General features: G+C 31.1%; 3 protein-coding genes across 3 annotated transcripts; all 3 read right to left on the bottom strand.

Moving 5' to 3' along the window:
* On the bottom strand, nucleotides 1-2,355 carry LOC138944885 (uncharacterized protein DDB_G0271670). The gene is given in 3 exon segments (XM_070315951.1): nucleotides 1-1,383; nucleotides 2,225-2,293; nucleotides 2,296-2,355. Coding segments are annotated over 3 exon segments (1,512 nt in total).
* A 5,560-nt stretch (nucleotides 2,356-7,915) lies between these two features.
* On the bottom strand, nucleotides 7,916-10,241 carry LOC138944862 (uncharacterized). Its single transcript, XM_070315925.1, has 2 exons — nucleotides 10,227-10,241; nucleotides 7,916-9,817 (listed from the first exon to the last, which is right to left on the bottom strand). The coding sequence occupies exons 1-2, from the start codon at nucleotides 10,239-10,241 to the stop codon at nucleotides 7,916-7,918; spliced, it is 1,917 nt and encodes a 638-aa protein (XP_070172026.1).
* A 2,932-nt stretch (nucleotides 10,242-13,173) lies between these two features.
* Nucleotides 13,174-14,636, bottom strand: LOC138932056 (uncharacterized). Its single transcript, XM_070293538.1, has 2 exons — nucleotides 14,582-14,636; nucleotides 13,174-13,611 (listed from the first exon to the last, which is right to left on the bottom strand). Exons 1-2 carry the CDS (start codon nucleotides 14,594-14,596, stop codon nucleotides 13,354-13,356), a joined length of 273 nt encoding a protein of 90 aa, XP_070149639.1. The 5' UTR covers nucleotides 14,597-14,636; the 3' UTR covers nucleotides 13,174-13,353.
* Between the last annotated feature and the right edge of the window lie 5,403 nt (nucleotides 14,637-20,039).

Below are 20,039 nucleotides of genomic sequence, written 5' to 3' on the forward strand. Positions count from 1 at the left end.
TTATTTTCCATTAGGAATCGAGTATGAGATCGTGTCGTATTTTTCGCTTTCCAATTGCGCGTTGTCATACGACTTTATTGCGGCGAGTCTTGAATATCTCGGACTCTGAACACTGGAATAAGCTCCGTGAGATCCCGTGGATGTTCCGTACGAACCGGAAGGACTTAGATACGTGGGCGTATAACTGGAGGCTTTAGCATGAGTCACAACGGGGTTGGAGTAACTGTGACTAGGACTCGCGTAGCTCGAGCTATGGACAGCATAACTGGAACCAGAATCAGAATAACCGGAACTGGAGGAACTCGGGGATCCATAAATGACGCTAGGGCTGGAATAGCTAGAACTGCTACCAGATGAATGGGACGGCAGATAATTCACGTACGAGGAACTGGACGATCCGGAGTTTGAGTAAGATCCTGAAGAAATTGGCTCGTAATTAGAACTATCCGACGCCGAAGTTGAAAATCCGGCGTGAGAGTTCGAAGAGCTATAAGATCCTGAAGAAACCGGCGCGGAATAACTGGGTGATGAAGAGCTTGAAGATAATGCGGAAATTTCGTGAGGTCCAGAGGTTATCGGAAGAGAATACGTAGGGGATGCTCCGTGGGAGCCGGAAGAACTACTGAGAGCAGAGATGCTGTAAGAGGGTTTAGATACTGGGAGGCTGTAACTGGAGGAACCATCGTGCGAGCCGCTGGCGATAATTAAGCCGCCAGTTACGGAGTGTAAAGAATTCGAGGAAATAGATTGAGTAGGAAGACTGTAGCTTGATGAGGAGCCATGCGATGATCCCAGTACAACGGGAACGGTAGATCCCCCGTTGTTGTAAGCCGAGAGCCCTTGAGCTGCGGTAGCGTAAACTGGCGCAGAGGAATACGAACCGGAACCGGAACCGGAATAGGAACTGCTCGCGGCGTCACTGCCGCTCTGGGATCCAAAGGTGACGGGGCCAGTTTTCGACGAGATGAGATTGCTTCCTCCACCACTTCCTAAACCGATGCTGGTTATGCTGGGCACGGAGTACGTGCTCTGAGCTGAGTGTCCGTTCAGGGAGGCACCCTGAAGATTCAACGAGTTATGGTCTGGTCCAGAAGAAACATATCCAGATCCGAGGCCGCCGGTTGAAGGTTGAGAATATGCGATTCTATGACCGATGGAACCACCTAAACTCAATCCAGCATGTCCAAGGGAGAAACCACCGGATGATCCTCCTAGACTATAACCGGAACTCACACTCGAGGGAATGCCAAGGTGGGGTGTCGAGTAGGAAGAAGATCCATGCGATGGAAAAGTCAGTGAAAGGCCGCGTTTATTTGGCGGCACTCGAAACTGATACCGCGAATTTTCACTGCCACAGACAAGAACCGCCAGCCCCAGAAACACCTACGCAAATAAAATTAATATTATCGTTACTTCTTCACTTTCTAGGGATGGCCCACTTTCGTCGGCTTAATCGGTTTATGTGAAAGTGGAATACAATATTATTAGTCAGTAACCTGATTTATAATTAGATTGCTTAAGCTATGAGCGATTATATTAATTAAGCAAGAGATACATGCATAATTCTACCAGCCAAATATATAAAAATATTAATTGATTAATATTTATTAATCTCAACTTTTAGTATATCATTTTAACTGCATATTTAATTGTACATTAACATTTAGTATATTATTTTAATTGCACTATATAATACTTGATTTTGATTTAAATTGCAGCTGTTCTGCTCTATAAAATAGAAATTTAAATGTATTAAATTAACATAATTATTACTTTGCTAATATTTATAATATTTGATAATAATAAAATAATATATAAATAATAATCATGATTATATTGTATGATTTATATTGTAAAATGGAGAATTATATCTTAAAACAGATTTTTCTTTAATAGAAATTTAATACAGAGATTATTGTTACATATATTATATATTAATTATAATATTGCATATAAATATTATTAAATTAATTAATATTAATCTTTCAAAAATTTTGTAGCTGTTATATTTGAAATAATTTCGTGATTTAACAACGATCTAAATTTCTGCAAAAAAAAAGAGGAATTGCAACAATCTCGATCATTATCGAACTATCTTTAACACATCTTGTATAAGAATATTTGCATACGTAATATGCACAAGACACATAAAGGCACATATAATCGATATAGATATAATTAAAAATTAAAAGAATTAAGAAGAAAAATTTTTTGTAACACTTACAATTGACCGCATACTTGCCGGAATAGGATTACTCTCGTTAGTATTTCTCGCAATCGGATGACAGTCGAGTGGTTGAGTGTGATATCGCGGTTTCTGATGCCATTGCTACCAAGAAGAAAGCCTTTATACATGAATCCCCTCTCACACGGTGAAAGAAAGGTCTAGGTGAAGGTAAGTCTCCCGCGCTAATATACTGGGTGCAGCGTCGCGTCGCGACGCATCGTCGGGACACTGATAGCGGTCAACTGGTATAACGAGTGTTTTACAAATCGAATTCTATTTGCGATAATAGCGGACCGATACATTGATTTCTATCGCTGTTTTTTCTCTCGTTAAACATAAGAAACAACAACATCCTCTCGAGGAAGTCAACAAACTCTCGTTTAAAAAAGGAAAAAAAGACATACAATGCCAGTCGCGCAAACATAAAGTCAATCGGAAAAAGATTTATCGCTTCCTTCTCGTAATAGAGCGAAATTTTGTCCTCGCCTTATTGCCTTTGTTGCGCAAAGCGTTTCGAGAAAGTGTGTAAGGAAGGTCAATTACCTTCCGCACATGTTCAGGATATTCTCAATTAAGGTTTCTTTGCTTCTTCGCACATCCGGAAAGATATCCTCCTAGTGATCATATTGAGCGATATCGTGAAATATTCAAAAATCAAGAAAATTTCAGTAGATTAACTTGTAATATGATATATTAAGTATTTTTTAATTACTACATTCTCGCAGAAGCAATAATTTAATTTCAATGCGATGATGGTTATCATGTCGGTATGCCATATCAAACCACATTATTTTATTTTATTGCTCAGTGTAATTAATCACTTATACAAAGAAACATTAGCTCATCACGCATTAGGAAAAAACGTAATTATATTTTCCACTCGCGACAAAATTCTTCATCCATTTCATATTTTTCATTCTTGATTTAAAAGCATCAAGCTCTAACGAAAAAAATCTTGTACATCAGATGTCACGAATTAGATCGCAATTCCAATTTAAACATCACCGAGACGCATGACTGCATACAGAAACTATCTTGCTACCAATTATACATGCGAAAAGAAAGTAAAATGAATTTACTTATATAATCATAACTTTTCAAAAATTTATTATTTCAGTACACCGAAAGAGTATGTCCGGATATACTTCTGAATTATTCACTGTGTCGTAAAAAACGCTTTCCATACATATATTGAAATTTGTGTGATATTTTGCACTCACAGTTCATCTTAACACTGATAAAAAGAATTGTTAACCAAATATTCGTCGCGTGAAAAGAACAGCTACACCTATTCTATAACAAACGTCTTTTTGTTAAACCTCAATTTTAAGAGACTAGTTCACACTTGCATGTTTTCCTATTGCACATACAAAAATCAGATTAAACCAGATGGTTTCATTCTTAAGCGCAAAAATTAATCGAGTTTCAAGCATGCCTTTTCAAGTGAAACAAAGTAAAACATTTCATAAAACTTCAATGTCCTACATTGTTTTGTAAAAAAATATTTAAGGAAATTACACTTATACATATATCCTACATCTAAAAATACTATTTTCAGTTTCAGCTAATTTAGAATTTCTATTTTTAATATAAAATGTAGAAGTATAGACTATATAAATATTGTAACATTAAATATGTATTATGCTTATGTGTTTATCCGTCTTTTACATAAATTGTAGTCTCTCGATCTCATCTGAGTTAAGATCAGATATGTAAGAAAAGAATACTTGATACAAATGTTCTCAGAACGTAAATAAAAAAAAATATCGCCACTTGTTGAAAGCCGATGAACATTAAAAAGTGAAATGTGCTTAGAAATAAACGAAAAATCTGCTACATAGTGTTTCTCGTTTTGATCTCTTTACATAATAAACATATCTCGTAGAAATAAAGCCGTAGGAAAGTAATTGTTCTTCGAGAATAAATGTAACCATAGGAATAGAATGTAGCCATAAAAAGATGATCGCGTTCTCCGAGAATTTATAGCGCCTATTTGTCTCCTCCCAACATATCAAACTGTAGTAATTGAAAACGTTTGATTGACATCATTTCACTTTCACTCGTGAGATAAAGAAAGAGCATGTTGTTCAATTTAAAAGGCGACGAATTAGTCTTAAGAAAGATGACAGTCGCGATTTATATCCAAGACAGAGAAATAGAAGTGAAAGAAAAATAAAAGATAAAAAATAATAGATAAAAAATTTTATTTTATAATTACCAATTTTTGATAAAATATTTAAAATTTATACAATTTTTATTTTTATGACACTTTTTACATAATTTTTATATAAATAAATAAGTAATATATATATATATATATATATATATATATATATATATATATATATATATATATATAGCAACTTATTGTATTTGCAACTAACTAAATGATATCAAAAACTTAATAATATTTGTAAAGTGTTACAGTATAACAAATAATATTCTACAAATAATACTTACTTATGTAAACTTATTAACATATACATTTGCAAATACGCTATCAATATTAATTATATAACCATCGCTGATAAATCTTATCGATGTAGATAGCTTTATTAGTTATATTGTTTAAAAATGTATGCAGTGCATAACGCAGGATATCTTTAAATGTAAGATGTTATCACAGTTTTTATGTAGCGAATTAATGTATCTATCACTTTGATAATATCTTGATCAAAGCTAAGAGAATTATTGAGCAAAACACGCATTGAAATGAAACCTACTAATAAATCCTCAGATATCATTCTTCGCATCTTGGCGCTAAGAAGGAAATGTTCAAACATATCATGTTAATCTATTATTAAAGAAGATAAACGTGTCAGTAAGAACTGATTCTGTCATTCATCAAGAGAACCTAGTTAGAATCGCAACACCACTTGGAATTATGCCAATGTCGACAATTGATTACCGTGCTTCACGCACATGGTTTTGAATAAAGCATATTGAGTTAAAATCACTCTTTCTTTCTCATTTGATTACTATTATATAACTTGCAACATCTTTGGCTTTTGTTTTCCAGTTCTTTTTCAAATTTGTTAATTCTCTCGCTTTTTCGATCTTTAACTTTCTACGTATATATGCAGTTTCCTCTTTTCTGTACATATATAAATCTTCTCATTACATCTCATTTTTTTATCTCTCGACCTATTTTAAACGATAACTAAGATTTAACTATTTATATTATTCAAAAATACTTATAATAACGAAAAGAGCGTTAGATTTACAAATGAGAGCAATTTATTCGGTGAGAGGTAGGATATAGGATTTCTTAGATAAGATTCAGAGAGCACATTTGAGAAATTCTGACCGAACGAGTTTGGAGTAAAACGATAAAAGTGCACCAGTAGAATGAAACGAAAACCGGACAGTAAAATATGGGTCACTTGCGGAAAGTGAGTTGATGACAGGCTTGAGAAGCAATTGCGACAAGGCAGCTCGACAGGGTCACACAAATTGTGCTTTTAAGACCCTTGAATTACTTTGTGGAGGCTTTGTATAAGTCTTTCTATCAGAATCGAAACGATTTCATCATCTTTCTTGGAAGATCTTGCTTTCTACAGAACAAACAGTAACACAATTTAAAAAAATGCAACATACATACTCTACAAATAAAAGCAATCGATAAAAGGAAACATATCATTTTAGATTTTACGTTTTTGGTTGCCGTTGCAGTTTAATAATGAATATATTAATGCGTTTCTGTCATTAAAGCGAAAATAAATAAACACTATCACTTGTATTGAGATATTTTATAAATCTTGATTCGCAAATCCTTCTTGAAACCTATAAATTTTATTACTTGTTTCTGATAAAAATATTCAACTCATCGTAAATAAATTAATAATGGAAAGTAACATGTACACTTATCTTATTACTTCGATTTTAAAAATCTTAGCGATCGAAAGCAATTTAATTATTGAATTTAACAAGGAAAAGAAACAATCTATGCTTGCAAGAAGTGAGTAATATTAAAAGTTTTTAAATAAATTTTGTTCATTTATGGATCTCGCTTAGATCTCTGATTTCCATTTATAAATCGGGTCATTTTTCATGTATCTTCTCTTTCTTGTCAAGTAAGAATGAGCCAAATGATTACGAAATCATGTGGAAGAATTGTACACTTGTAAACACCGATATATTATGCATGATAAGATTGCTCAGATAATCCGGCTACGTTAATCGTGGCTAGAATTATCGAACGGCTTTTGAGGTCAGAATCGAGTAACGTGGCGATGATCCGTGCGCGACCACGAACGATGGTCACGACTACGAGTGAGAGTCTCTTTGTATAGATCAGTGTTCTGGGCCGGAAGTGGCGGTAATCCATTTTCTCAACTTTCCATTCCATCACGACTATATAGAATAAACATCGCGGTTGCGTGCGGTTAACGTTATTCATGTATTATAAAAACGTTTGAATCTAAAGCTTACCTGGCTCTACGCAATTTCTTAATATATGCGTCATATATGGAGAAAAAATATTGTATATTTAAAATAGGAACTGGAAATATTTATATATTAGTCGTTATTTCTATTAAGTATAAAAAATTAATGTAGAATAATTAATATGTTCAGAGAACGTTGGAAAAGCATTGCCTCTCTTTTTTTCCAAAGTAAAAAAATATTTATTTAACGAAATAAATAAAACATATATATTTACATATGTTTGGTAAATCTATTTTAGAGACAGAAAAAGTATATAAAATTTCACACTCATCATACATATGATATTCACAGATGATCTACTATCTCTTATTAAGTATAACATATATATATTAATTTATATATAAGTATAAAAATAAAAAAATAGGAAAAATACTTTGCCTAGGAAATCATCAAAAATCTTTTTCTATATAAATAATATTCTCAAACACATTTGTATGGCAAATGACGAAATTTCTTTCATGCGTGATCGATAATTGAAAAACTACTTGCTCGTTATTTTTGCAACAAAATTTCAATATTAATGAAACAATTACATCCATCATTACGCTCGTTTTCTTCAAAACGTTTTGAAGTACGCATATATGCGCAATAATAGAAGGATACTTGGCATGAGTTATATTGAACAATCATCACACATGGTAACTCTTCAATAACAAAACGTACATACTAATTGTAAGCTGCTGAATACAAAATTTCAAATAAAGTTTTTAGACTTAATTCTCTGAGATAAATATAAACTTATTAGTTTAAAACATTGTAATTATAAAAATTTTATTTAAATAAATTAACCGCGTAATAAAAATAATTAGAGATTAAAATATTTTTATCAACAAAAAAAATTTATTTTATATTATTTTCATTTACCTTACCGTTCATATATGTTAAGAAACATTTTTGTAATAAAAATAAGAAAACTATTCTCTCTATCATAAAAATAAATAAAATTTCTTACTAAAATAATTAATTTGCAGAACGCACAATTTTTTTAGTTAACTTGAAATACTAAAAAAATAAATAATAAAATTATTTATACCAAAAAAAAAAAAAAGAAAATTAGGAATAGGATATAGCGTTATTGGCATGTCAGAATCACGCGACTACGATATAATAATCCTCCTTACAGTACTTTCTTCTTTTTAATCTCTCCTTCTCTCTTTTCCGCGCGGGTAAACAGTCAGTCTCGATATTATAGAACGATTTACGATTCAGTTCGTAAAGAATAAGAGCGTCTCATTTTCATATTTATGTTGGTTTCGTTTGTGTGAACGAAGGTGCATAATTCCATGGATAATTCGGCAAGGCAGGCTTCTGCAGTTGATACGCGACATTGGGATAATAATATACCGGGTAGACTGCTTTGACTGGTTTATAAAGAACTGGGTTGATTAATGCGTTTTGTATGCCGTATGTATGCTGTACACTAGACGTTATAGCGGGGGTGACTTGTGCCGGGTATACTTGAGGATTTACAGGCAACACGGAAGTGACCGGATGTACCGGCGTCACGAGAGAATGTAACGGAGGTGCAACAGGTCGTATTGGTTGAACTGGCAAAGTTACCGGCGTAATTACCGGTGTAAAAACAGGTCCTGGTTGATTAGCAGAAGAAGTGGATGAAGGTATCGTCGTTGACGGGATTGATGGCGCCAATCCTGCCGGTTCCGTAGGAATCGGTATTCCAAAGTGAGTTGGCGATGTTTCGGAGGATTGCACAGGTTTGACAGGTTTAGATGTAAAAATACCGGTACTGTAATTAGGAACTAAGTTGGTTCCCGTGATGAAAGTTGGTACGAATCCACCGTAAACTGGGATTCCTACGGGAGATCCAGCCGTGGCTGATCCAGGAACAGGTTGCGATGATGCTATTTGAGTAGTACCGTCGATTTTGGATGCTTGCGGAGGTCTCGTGATCGAAATTCCAGTTACCGTTGTCGTGGGAGTAATCGGCGTGGTAGTCGAGACACCGTAGTTAAAAGAAAATCCTTTTAAAGGATTAACTGTAGTTCCTGGTAGAAAAGGCGACTGACTAAAGGCGGTATTTTCGGAGCCAAAAGTTGCAGTTTGCGGCGTCGAAATCTGTGACTTTATTTGTTGACTTATAGATTCTAAAAGCTCCTGATTCTGAATAAAACTCGCTTGATTCTGAGCGTATCTTCCCGCCGTTTCCGCTCTTGGAGTAGTATGGGCATGAGCGAGAGCTTGTTGCAGCTGCACGATTAACCGATCCTTCTCCAAAGACTGAATCTGCTCCAGTGTCTCTTGAGAATTAAGCGTTCCCGATGCATACGATGGCAATACACCCCGAAATTCCTGGGAGTTCTGCGAGGTACTCTCAAAGTTTCTAAATTGATTGTTCAGATTCTGGATCTGATTACCGATATCTTGAAATTGGTCATTGTTAGGCGCAAAATTCTGATCGTTTGCTGGTGCGCCATAAAGTTGTTGAATCGCGTGCGCATTCTCAGACAGGAAGAGTGCAGCGTCGGAGATCTGATGATTCTGAGTCTGCACCAAGTTCTGATTCTGTAAATTTATGCCGTGAGCCTGTCCATGATCTAAAGAACTCTGTGATGACTGCGGGACAAAATTATCCGTTGAGGAATAAGCCGGAAGTTTTTGATTTTGCGGTGGTAAATAATTGGCAGTGTGCATGCCGAACGGTTCGTTATTTTGACTGGCGATCGGATTCACTTCCGTGAAATCGACGTTTCTGATCGGACTCGGTATTTTCTGTTCCACTAATCCATCATGGAAACTGATCGATTGTTGTTGATTGACGTGATGCTGTAATTTGTTTCGATGCTGTTGAGTACGATATCTTTGTATGATTGGACCGGAAGTTGAATGATTCGGTAATCCATATTTCGTAAACGGTCTGTTTAATTGACCGGGAAATTTGGATACGATTTGATCTTTAGACTGATGCCCTTGAAAACGCAACCGAGCGCTCGAAGAAACATGATTCGGTTTACTATATATGTATCCAGAATTTCTTTTCCGTTGAATGTCGGATTGCTTGGAATTAGGCGTAGCTTCGATCTCGTCAAGGTTCACCACTTCCAGTTTCGTAACTTCTGGCTTTTGCACTTTATCTTCTTGCTCGGCTTGAGTCAGCGAAAGCACCAGGACAAGAATATAAATGACCTAAAAATTATATTTTTTTATAAAATAAAAATAGTTAAACGTCATGGAACATGTAAATAAAAATATAAAAATAGAAATATAAAAATAAGAATATAAATATGTAAAATAGAATAAAAATACTTTAATTAAATCATAAAATAGAGATAAGTTCATTAATTTATTATGTAAAAACATTGCATGTTCTTATTTCAAATATAAAATTTTTTATTTTAATAAATTTAACTCACAAAAATTTATAAAAAGTTCATACATATAATTATAAATGTAATAAAAAATTTTACGTATAAATGTCAAAAATCTCTAAGTTTTAATGTATAATATAATTTCGTGTAATAGTGCGGATAAATCTGCGGATGGACATAATATTCTGATTTGATGAATAAGCTTTGATGTTAGCATGCATACTTACCAGAAAGTGTCGCATTTTTAAATAATTCTTATCGCACATAACACTGCACTCCAACTATCTTTTTGAAGACTGCGTTACTTTGCATGGGATCTTGACATTGAATTAGACAGCACGAAACTAATTTGTTCGAGGATGAGCAGGTCCGTACTGACTAAGACTACGGCCATACCTGCACATGTATAAATACAATCGGGTCGCGACCATTCACGAATTACAATAAACTTTCTTACTGGCTTTCATCGACCGAACTTAAGCAATACTGTTACGAATTTGTGATGTTATACATATCGATACAAAGTACATCGTATAATCGGAGCGATCCCATAATTGAAATTTTGCGGCCGCTTACCAAAATCCGTTATTCTTAATAGCATGTGTCGAGTAACAGCCACAAAATGCGAATAAAATCGCGAAGCAGCATCCGTTTTGTATATTATTAATTTTAAGTAATAAAATGTTATATAATATTAAAATTATATTTTAATAACTGAAAAGATTCAAATATTGTATTACAGAATTCTAGATTTATAGATTTATAAAATTATAGAATTATAAAATTATAAAATTATAAAATTTTATAGAATTATAGAATTATAGAATTACTTAATTATTCAAATTGTAATATTTTCTTTTAATAAATGCTACAAATGCAACTTTGCGCTGGAAGGGTTGCGTTTTGTCATAAGATGAAGAGACGTTTGCAAAATTTTTTCTTCGCTGCTGCAGTAAAGTATAATACATATAAGAATGGATAAAAAAGTTGAAACTTGCATTAATAATTCCTCTATCTTCTAATTGTGTCTAAACATTAATTATGCCATTAATAGAGAAATGTGAGGCGATAAAGGAAACGAGTGTCATCGTGAATTTTCGACGAGGTCGTGATAAGTGCCGCATTATCGCTGTAAAAACACAGCGGACTCGTCTATACGAAATTCTCGTCACGCTTGTCCGGCTCCTCTCCGAGTCTCCCAGTGAAAGTCACAAAGGTGAGCGTCTCCGGTCTCGTAGAATACGGAATAAGCGTTCATTTATAGGGATATATTCCTATTGTGTAATGTGCGATTACGCGTAAATCAGAATTCGCATACGAACATCCGAATGCTCGAAACGTCGACCGCTTTTTAACATATGCAATGTTATGCGAATTGTGGTATAATGGCGTAAAACTCGAAATCAAAAATTGGATAATGTCGGGCGTGTCATTCACTCATCGCTCACGTGTCCTTCTTCGATGGCGGAATTCGTAAATAGACACATGTGGAGGTGAGAGCGTGACTTAATCATACATCAAAACGACTAAATACATGAGATAATGTGGTAATAGCGCTATAAAAGATTAATATTTTACACGTTTTGGACGGCTTTTCAACATTGATCAAAACTTTGTATAAAACAGACAAAGATGGACATATTTTGCAAATTATTAAAAAAATAAGTTATTACTATTTTTACTATAATTTTTATTATAATTTTAAATATAATTAACACTATATATTTAAATATATAGTATTTTATTTAAATAAAACGTTATTTTTAAAGATAATTATAATTTATTTATTTAACGCTAATTTAAAAAAGCCATCAACATAATTTAACAAGACTAAAAAATTTCATCACGTTTTGCTTTGAGATTTATATTTAAATTTATAATCCTTTTCATGTAATCGTATCAGTTCTTCTAAGAATGTAATACAAAATTTGTATTTTATATTTTACGACTTATTCTCTCTGTAAAATTAAAACAATAATAATTCTTGTTATTATAATTAATATCTATTAAAAGAAACTGCTTCGTTTTTTATATATTACACAGATTTACGCTCAAAGAGACTGCATTACTTGCATTTGTGATTTCCTACTACCTTTGTGCCAGACACTCTAATGGAATTCATAGGTATGTCGCATTAGTGAACCTAATGTCAATGTCCGCGGCTGATGGTGAAGCACGACGACACTAATGCAACCCCATTTACGTGCACACGCGTTTACGAGCGTCAACTCATTTTGTCGCAAGTAGCAACTTAATAATGTCAATCTTTTTCGCTCAATGTCTTCCTGCATGAATATCTGAAAATCCGCACTGGAATCCGAGATAATACATTATGCATCCATATTAAACATGAAAGAGCAAATGTATGCGCGATGAACTCGCTGATTCTGACTGTGAAAATGATATTTGTACGCCGGATATATGCGCGATCTGCGGTTACATAAATTCCAATCAAATTAATGCGCTTTTATAGTTATTAAAATTTTTAATGCTTTCCTGTCAATTATTCAGCGCATTTACATTAAAGACTGTTTATGTAATGTATCTTATGCATGTAAAATAAGCAAATTATGCTTTAAACTCTTTTGATAGTTTAAGGGCAGTATATTTTAAATAAACTGCGTAATATTTTGCTAACATCAACATTATAATAAATTGTCATAAATTATCATTTTACTTTTATAAGTTATAATAATTTGCAATTTTATAGCTAATGATTATTAATTATCATGTTGAAAATATCATTTTAAAAGTCAAAATTTAGAAAATTACTATGTTTTAAAGAACTAATACATTATAAATTTGTATTCATTTAATAATATAAATATATAAAAATTATAAATTATTACATTTTCTTATAAATTGTAAAAAAAATATAGTCTATCATTTATCATTTTTATAATTTTATTAAAATAAAATAAATGCTATTGTGGTAATCGATAATTATTATTTGAGAAACAATAATATTATATTAAAAATTATTTCATTAGTATTCCGTTAGAAGCAATTTGATAATGCTTTTAGTATAATTGCCCAAGTATATAATTTCGCGCTTTTAAAGTTTGCAGAAAGCAAACTTGCACAGAAGGGGAAAAAAGGAAAATTGCACAGGAGGAACAGAATTCGTACAGATCGCGAGAGAAGAATCACTTTTTTTACGTACTTAGCGTTATTTTATTATTACAATGAATACAATGATTAAAATTATCGGTAGTCAAAGAATTCAACCTCGCACTCTCACGTTCATGATTACCAAGAATTTTACGGACGATTAGAGATTGAGCGAATTTATACACAGTTTGAGCAAAATTTTCCATGATCCATCCTGTGTATTGATCGCGTGTCACCGAAATCTTAAACTACGTAATAGGGAGCATTGTAGTAAGGGTAACGGTAATAAGGATAGGTGTATGCGGAGTACGCGTACGGCAAGTTGTAACTGCTGTATGCATATTGTGCTGCATATGAGACTGGTGCGTAGGTGCCTACCACGAAGCCTCTCTTGTCTCTAATGACATTGGCCTGCGTCTCTTTCTCAACGGCGATCTTTGTGAGTTCGGGCGTCTGTTCCACCGCCATGACGATGGCAAACAGAGCCAAAAGAAGAACACCCTGAAAAGTAAATTTTAATCAATCCACAACTGGTATTTTTATTGAATTCGTGTGATATAAAGTGTGACATATAAAAACAAATGTTACTAATTTTCTATATATCCTTGTATATCTATACATATTCTTATAAATCCTAAAATAATGAATATTTTTAAATTGAATTCATTTATTATAATATATGTGTGTTTAAAAAAAAAAATATATATATATATATACATATAACATTTTATATAAATGTATGCTCCTCAAGGGATTTAAAGCTATTTTGCAATTAATATAATATGACATAAAAACGTCGTATAATGTTGTAGGATGCATGAAACAGGGATAGGATTTTATGGTTAACTGACATTCGCTATAAATGCTTTCATGAATAAAGTAAATGTGTAAATATATTTAAATAATATGTAAATATATATATATATATATATATATATATATATTTATGCTAAATAAGTTAAAACGTAAAATTAAGAGGAAATACAATTCGCAATCATAAAAATCTGAAAATATTTTAAAAGACTTTAAATATGAACAATTTATACACATTACATATAAACATTTATATAAGCTGCAAATATCAAAATAAATATTACAGAGACCTTTTTTGAGTCGCAAAATTGTAAAAAAAATAAAACAATGATAAATAATTATTGTTAATAATGTGGGAATATACAATATCATATAAACATAAATACCATAATTTGATCTAAAATTGGAATGTATATCAAATCGATTTATAGATAATCGCGGTAATGTGGTGATCAGGCTGAAGGCAATCAGTTGGTGAATTATCAGTGAAAATCTATCAGAATATTTCATATAACGCATAAGTGCACAGACTCGATAAATCACGCACACATGTACGAGACGATAAATTCGCAAAAATTTTATCAACATCTTAACATTTGCTTTATTCAATAGCAATATCAGCAAATGCATAAATACCAGAGATCTATCGAATACTTACAACAAAGCACTTCATAGTTGATTGGATTCCTTTGAATCGTAGGAAAGATCAGCTGCTGATGAGCAGTAACTGAATGATGCCTCTGCTTTTCGGCGGATTGCTTATATACCCGACGATTCATATGCGTTCTATCTATACGCGTCACTAGCCCGATTGATCAATGCACGAGGACATATGCAGTTGCGTGTGTGCGTGTTGCATATTGCGTGTACCTGCGAGCCGTTGTATGGGGGTTGTTATACGGCGCATATCGTACACGCCTTTTTTTCTCATAAATAATCTGTGGGTGTGTGTTGCTGTTGTCGTCGTCGTATAGACATCGTAGAGATTCGCCAAGACATCCCGTATTCCGCGATGTATTCGTGCAACTTCGATGGATGGAACTTGGGTGAGGCAACGGACCTTGGCAATCTGCCAAACACGGAGGAAAGTGTTTTATAACGCTAGCATAATTATTACTGCACGCATTACGTACTTGTCTCTAAAATACGAACTCGCTTAACTTCGACGCGGAGATTAATTGCTATCTAACGTGCAGTCAAGGTGCAAAATAAAGAAAAAGTAATGCAAAGTCTTAGACTTGATCTCTTATTTAGAAAATCGCCTAATAAAATTAATAAATATTAAAAATATCTTTAAACATATATTTACAATTATCATATTTACAGTTATATCAACAATTGATTCAAAAATTAAATTGAACTGCAATAAAACTTCTCTAAATAAATTATTATCAAGAATGTATTGCAACTGATAAAATATCAAAAATCATGTATTTAAAATATTAAACGGTTATTAGAGATCTCTATGCATATATCTCTAAATATACAAAAATTAAAATTATTGACTTGTACCTATTATTTACTTTTATTAATGACAACATCAATATAATATAATTATATATAATTATAATAATTACTGTATGTAATTATACCATTTTGTTATATTACTATATCAAGACGAAAAACCAAAAGTAAAATTACCATACACATAAATAAATATCCAACAGAAAAAAATCTAATTAGTGTATTACAAATATAATTCTGTTATTATACCAGTTCTGTGACTAACTCATTCGGATTATAGCGGCATAAAAACATATGATTGGCAGAAGTAGTTAAAATAGAATATATAACTAATCTCGATCAAATAAAATTAATTTATGATGTCTGGTGACTACTTCACTTTGGATTATTCAGTCGTCTTTCCAGTAACGAATAAATATTTGTGGAATGCTATTACAGACTGTTTTCTAATTATCGTGGTTTCTTAATTATCTTTGGCAAAATAAAACTTCGGAATTTTATTAAAATGTTTTTCGTTTTATAGCCATTTCAGAAATAATTTATAGAACTTCTTTATTGTTACTAAAGAATGCAATTTTATCGGACGCGACGAATTATTAACTCCTGAATTCCCAACGTAGTTGTCTGTGTTGCATTGTCTATTTTGCTACATTTATTACGGAATTACTAATTGCGAATTTTGTTATATCGTTATTCGAATTTGCACTTACATAAAAGCTAATTAAATATTCAGTTCACATCGACAAATTTAATTAATCATAACGTATGAATTTGTCTCACTAGGAAACCTATCCAAGTATTACACTTCGATTTTTTTCAAATTTGGCACAAATGTAGAACTACCAAAAATATCTCATCCGTATTTTTTCATTTGTATTCATAAGCGGTTTTACGGGTAGTTAATACCCCTTTAATATTTAATCCTTTACCATTATAAGTACAATAAAAATACATAAGAAACAAAATTTAATGCAAGATGTAAAAGTTTTTTGGATCGCTAATTATGAATGTAAAGTAAGATTTGCAAAATTATTTGTTTAAATAATAAAATGTTGAAACAAATCAGCAAAAAAGTTGAAAAAATACAGTGTAGTGACCATATATTATAAGAGTTATTCGGATAAGTGGTTCTAAATATGGCATTAAATTTGTAAAGTGCATTGTTTTAAATTATTCAAACAATAAACAGTTTAAACAAATCAGCAACAAGATTGAAAAAAAATTGAAGCGCTTTATTTAATTGTCGCTTAAGATATTAAGGGTCGCTTAAAGGTAATTTCCTTGTCAATTTGAAACCGGCATTACCAAACGTATCCGTTTTGCTTTGACTTCCGTTTACAAACATTTATGCTTACAAATTAGTAACCCAAAACATAAACTCTATAATAAAATAATTTTGAAAGAAATTGCAATGTTAAAAAATACATTATCTTATACTTTACATTTAAAAATTTAGATTTTATATAAATTTATTTATATTAAGGAAAAATATAAGCATTAAGCTTATCACAAAATAAACTTCACAAAGCGGCGTATATATGTATATATAATATCATAACTAATTCTGGATTTTCCTCAACCTAGGATGTATTAAATATTTTTATCTGACAGAAAGATCAAGGATATTTGTCGGCCCACATATTAAAAAAAAAATACTATTTTCAATATTTTTTAAATCCAGACTCGTGATGATGCCACAAAATTGCGTTTGTAAATTAGAGTGGCCAGTCTCATGACTCCAATATTTTAAAACCAAAGTATCTTTTTTTTACGACGTCGATTGCACTAAATTTTATTAAAATTGTAATTTATACGCTAGCAAGACGACATGTTTGCATAAAATAGCGATTAATACTAGACGCTTATCACCTTCGCCGCTACGCGTTTTACATTCCTATAAACAGGAAAAAGATAAATTTGTTAACAGTTTAGATCGTAAAAGATTCATGTATTTCTCTCTAAATTTTTGTCAATACACTTTTATTTTCAGATTTTTGCATAGTTCTCTCTCTCTACGCGTATTATTGTCGCTGATTTACAAAACAAAATATTTACATGATGCAAAAGAATAAGTATGATGCAATTACATATAATTTGTAAAATTTATATTATTATTTTGTAAGATAGAGGATACATAATTAGCTTTTAATATTTTTTAAGTTATAATTTATGTATATTTTTATTTAAAAAATTTTATGAATACACAATTCTATAAAAAATTAAAAATATAATAAAACTAGTAAAAAAATTTTTCTATTTTTTAATTAATAAAATAAAGTGAACTAAAGAGCCATACACCGGATCTCTGTGCTAATATGATAAATTATAATATAACAAACGTTTCAATATATTGGCCATCTTCAGTGTTACACTCCAAAAACGCACGCAATTATTTACATTACAGATTTGCAGTTTATAAATAGTTTTTTACCCTCCAAAAACGTAAGCAACAGTTTCCATTAGTTTTTTTAATTTTGCAGAAATATGACATATAACTTATTACAAATATTTTCTAACGGTCACGATCACGATCCTTAAAATGTGTAACATTATTTTATAAAAAATAATGTAATATAATCCTCTTGCTAAGATAGGAGGAAAATAAAAAATGCTAATACTTCTCATGTAAAAATCTGTTAAAACAAATTTTTTTATATCATATTCGACTATAATTAATTGCATGGAAGAATTAGAAAGATCGAATCCTTTATGTGAATTACAAATCGCTGTTTATATGCTGAAAATAGAAAGGCATGGAAAGGAAGTCGGAAGTGTTACAGCCATTCCCCGATTTCAAAGATTAGGAATTCAGTTTCACAAAGTATTAGATCCCTTTTACCTCGACAGTTCTTGCACATCAAAATATTTCTTATGTTTATTAAATACTATTTGTATTCTAAAAATAGTGCATAATTATATCAGCAAAAATTAGATACGAAAAAAATGCGATACAATACGTCAGGCCACTATGCTACACGAAAATGTTAATATCTACGCACTTCATCGAGTGTGTATAAAAAATTATTGTTACTATTTCGATTTGGATTATTGTTGCCCGTATCTCCAATTCAAACGCTAGTAGATTACGATATAATTTAATACTTCAACACACTTTTTGAATCAATTTTATTAACGGATTATTAATAATGTCATGGTATTTATATATAAGTAAACGTAGTATAATATGCTATGGTAATTAATTTATGTGTCAGATACAATTAATTGCATTTAACAAGTTACATATATTGTCGATAGAGAACCAAAGTTAAACAAGATTAAACGAGAGAGTCAAATGTATGTATGAATATAAATATAAAATAAAATTACATTAATTTAATGTGTTATTAAACATGTGAATTTTACTGTATTTTCTTAACAGATTAATCGATACATTTCTGCAACATACACATCCATACATGCACATGTGCGCATTCCCTTTTGATATTTAATTATATTATATTTAATTATATTTTATAAAAATAAATTTAAAAATATAACTTATATGCAAATTTAGCATGCTGTTAGTTATTTTACTTCTAAGTAAGAAACAAGATCCAATATGTTATTTAAATTATTTTAATGACTTGTAATCTTTCTAAAAATAATCATTATTAATTTTAAGACTAGTTTCACAAATATAGTGAATTCACAAGACTTTCATAGTTTTGATATATTTTCAAAGAATAATTTAATATATTAATGTATATATGTATAATATATATTTTACACAAACTTCTTATCTAAGAATTATAAAAATAACATTTTATTATATTTGACAATGCTAAATTTAAATCTAGTTAATAATATTTATTTAAATTTATGTATGTGTGTATGACAAAACAATATAAAATTTTCTGCACGATATCACATCTCAATTTATACAGTAAAAGTTAATGTAACTGATGTTAATAATCAGTTTTTTATTGCCTGTTGGCTAAGGTATTATTTATTAATTAATATCAGCTTTTATGAAAATTTTATAATTATATTTAGTTGATTTACCCACACCCATAAAAAATAAAATTTAAATTTATTTATTAATTACTGTCAGAATTAATTAAATTGAATATATACCGTTAAAGAGCACACATATGTGTGCTTCATTATAATATATTTCTAGAAAAGGCTACTGCAAATTAAATGCACAATTTTTTTAGTGATAATTTAAAAACCAATAATAAATATGCGGTTTTGATGTATTACTAAAAAAATATTAAATATCGTATATGAAACGATTTATCGATTTTATCATAACTATCGTGACTGAAAAATAAATGTTCTGTATATTTTTTGAATGCCATTCATACACAAATAACTTTAAAAAATACATACAATGGCACGTAATTCACAAGAGTTGAAAAATTTTAGTTTGGTAATCAAGATTTTAATAAACTTTTTATAGACTTATTTATAGAGAATGTTGAAAATTTTTAAACACAATTAAATAATCTTGTTATAAATAGGAATAAGGAATAGAAATACGGACAATATAAAGGTTGAAGAATCAGAAAAAATGAACAAAGTTATATTCATATTTTATTCATAAGATTGAGACAAAAACACTTCAATATTTTAAATAATAAAAGACCTCGATATAGCCATAATATCCATGTATAAAAGATAGTTAGAATGAAAAGAGAGATACACTCGAA

Source organism: Polyergus mexicanus, unplaced genomic scaffold (assembly GCF_030449975.1).
Source record: "Polyergus mexicanus isolate NDT 795.1 unplaced genomic scaffold, iyPolMexi1.0 SCAF_3, whole genome shotgun sequence".
Taxonomy (NCBI): domain Eukaryota; kingdom Metazoa; phylum Arthropoda; class Insecta; order Hymenoptera; family Formicidae; genus Polyergus; species Polyergus mexicanus.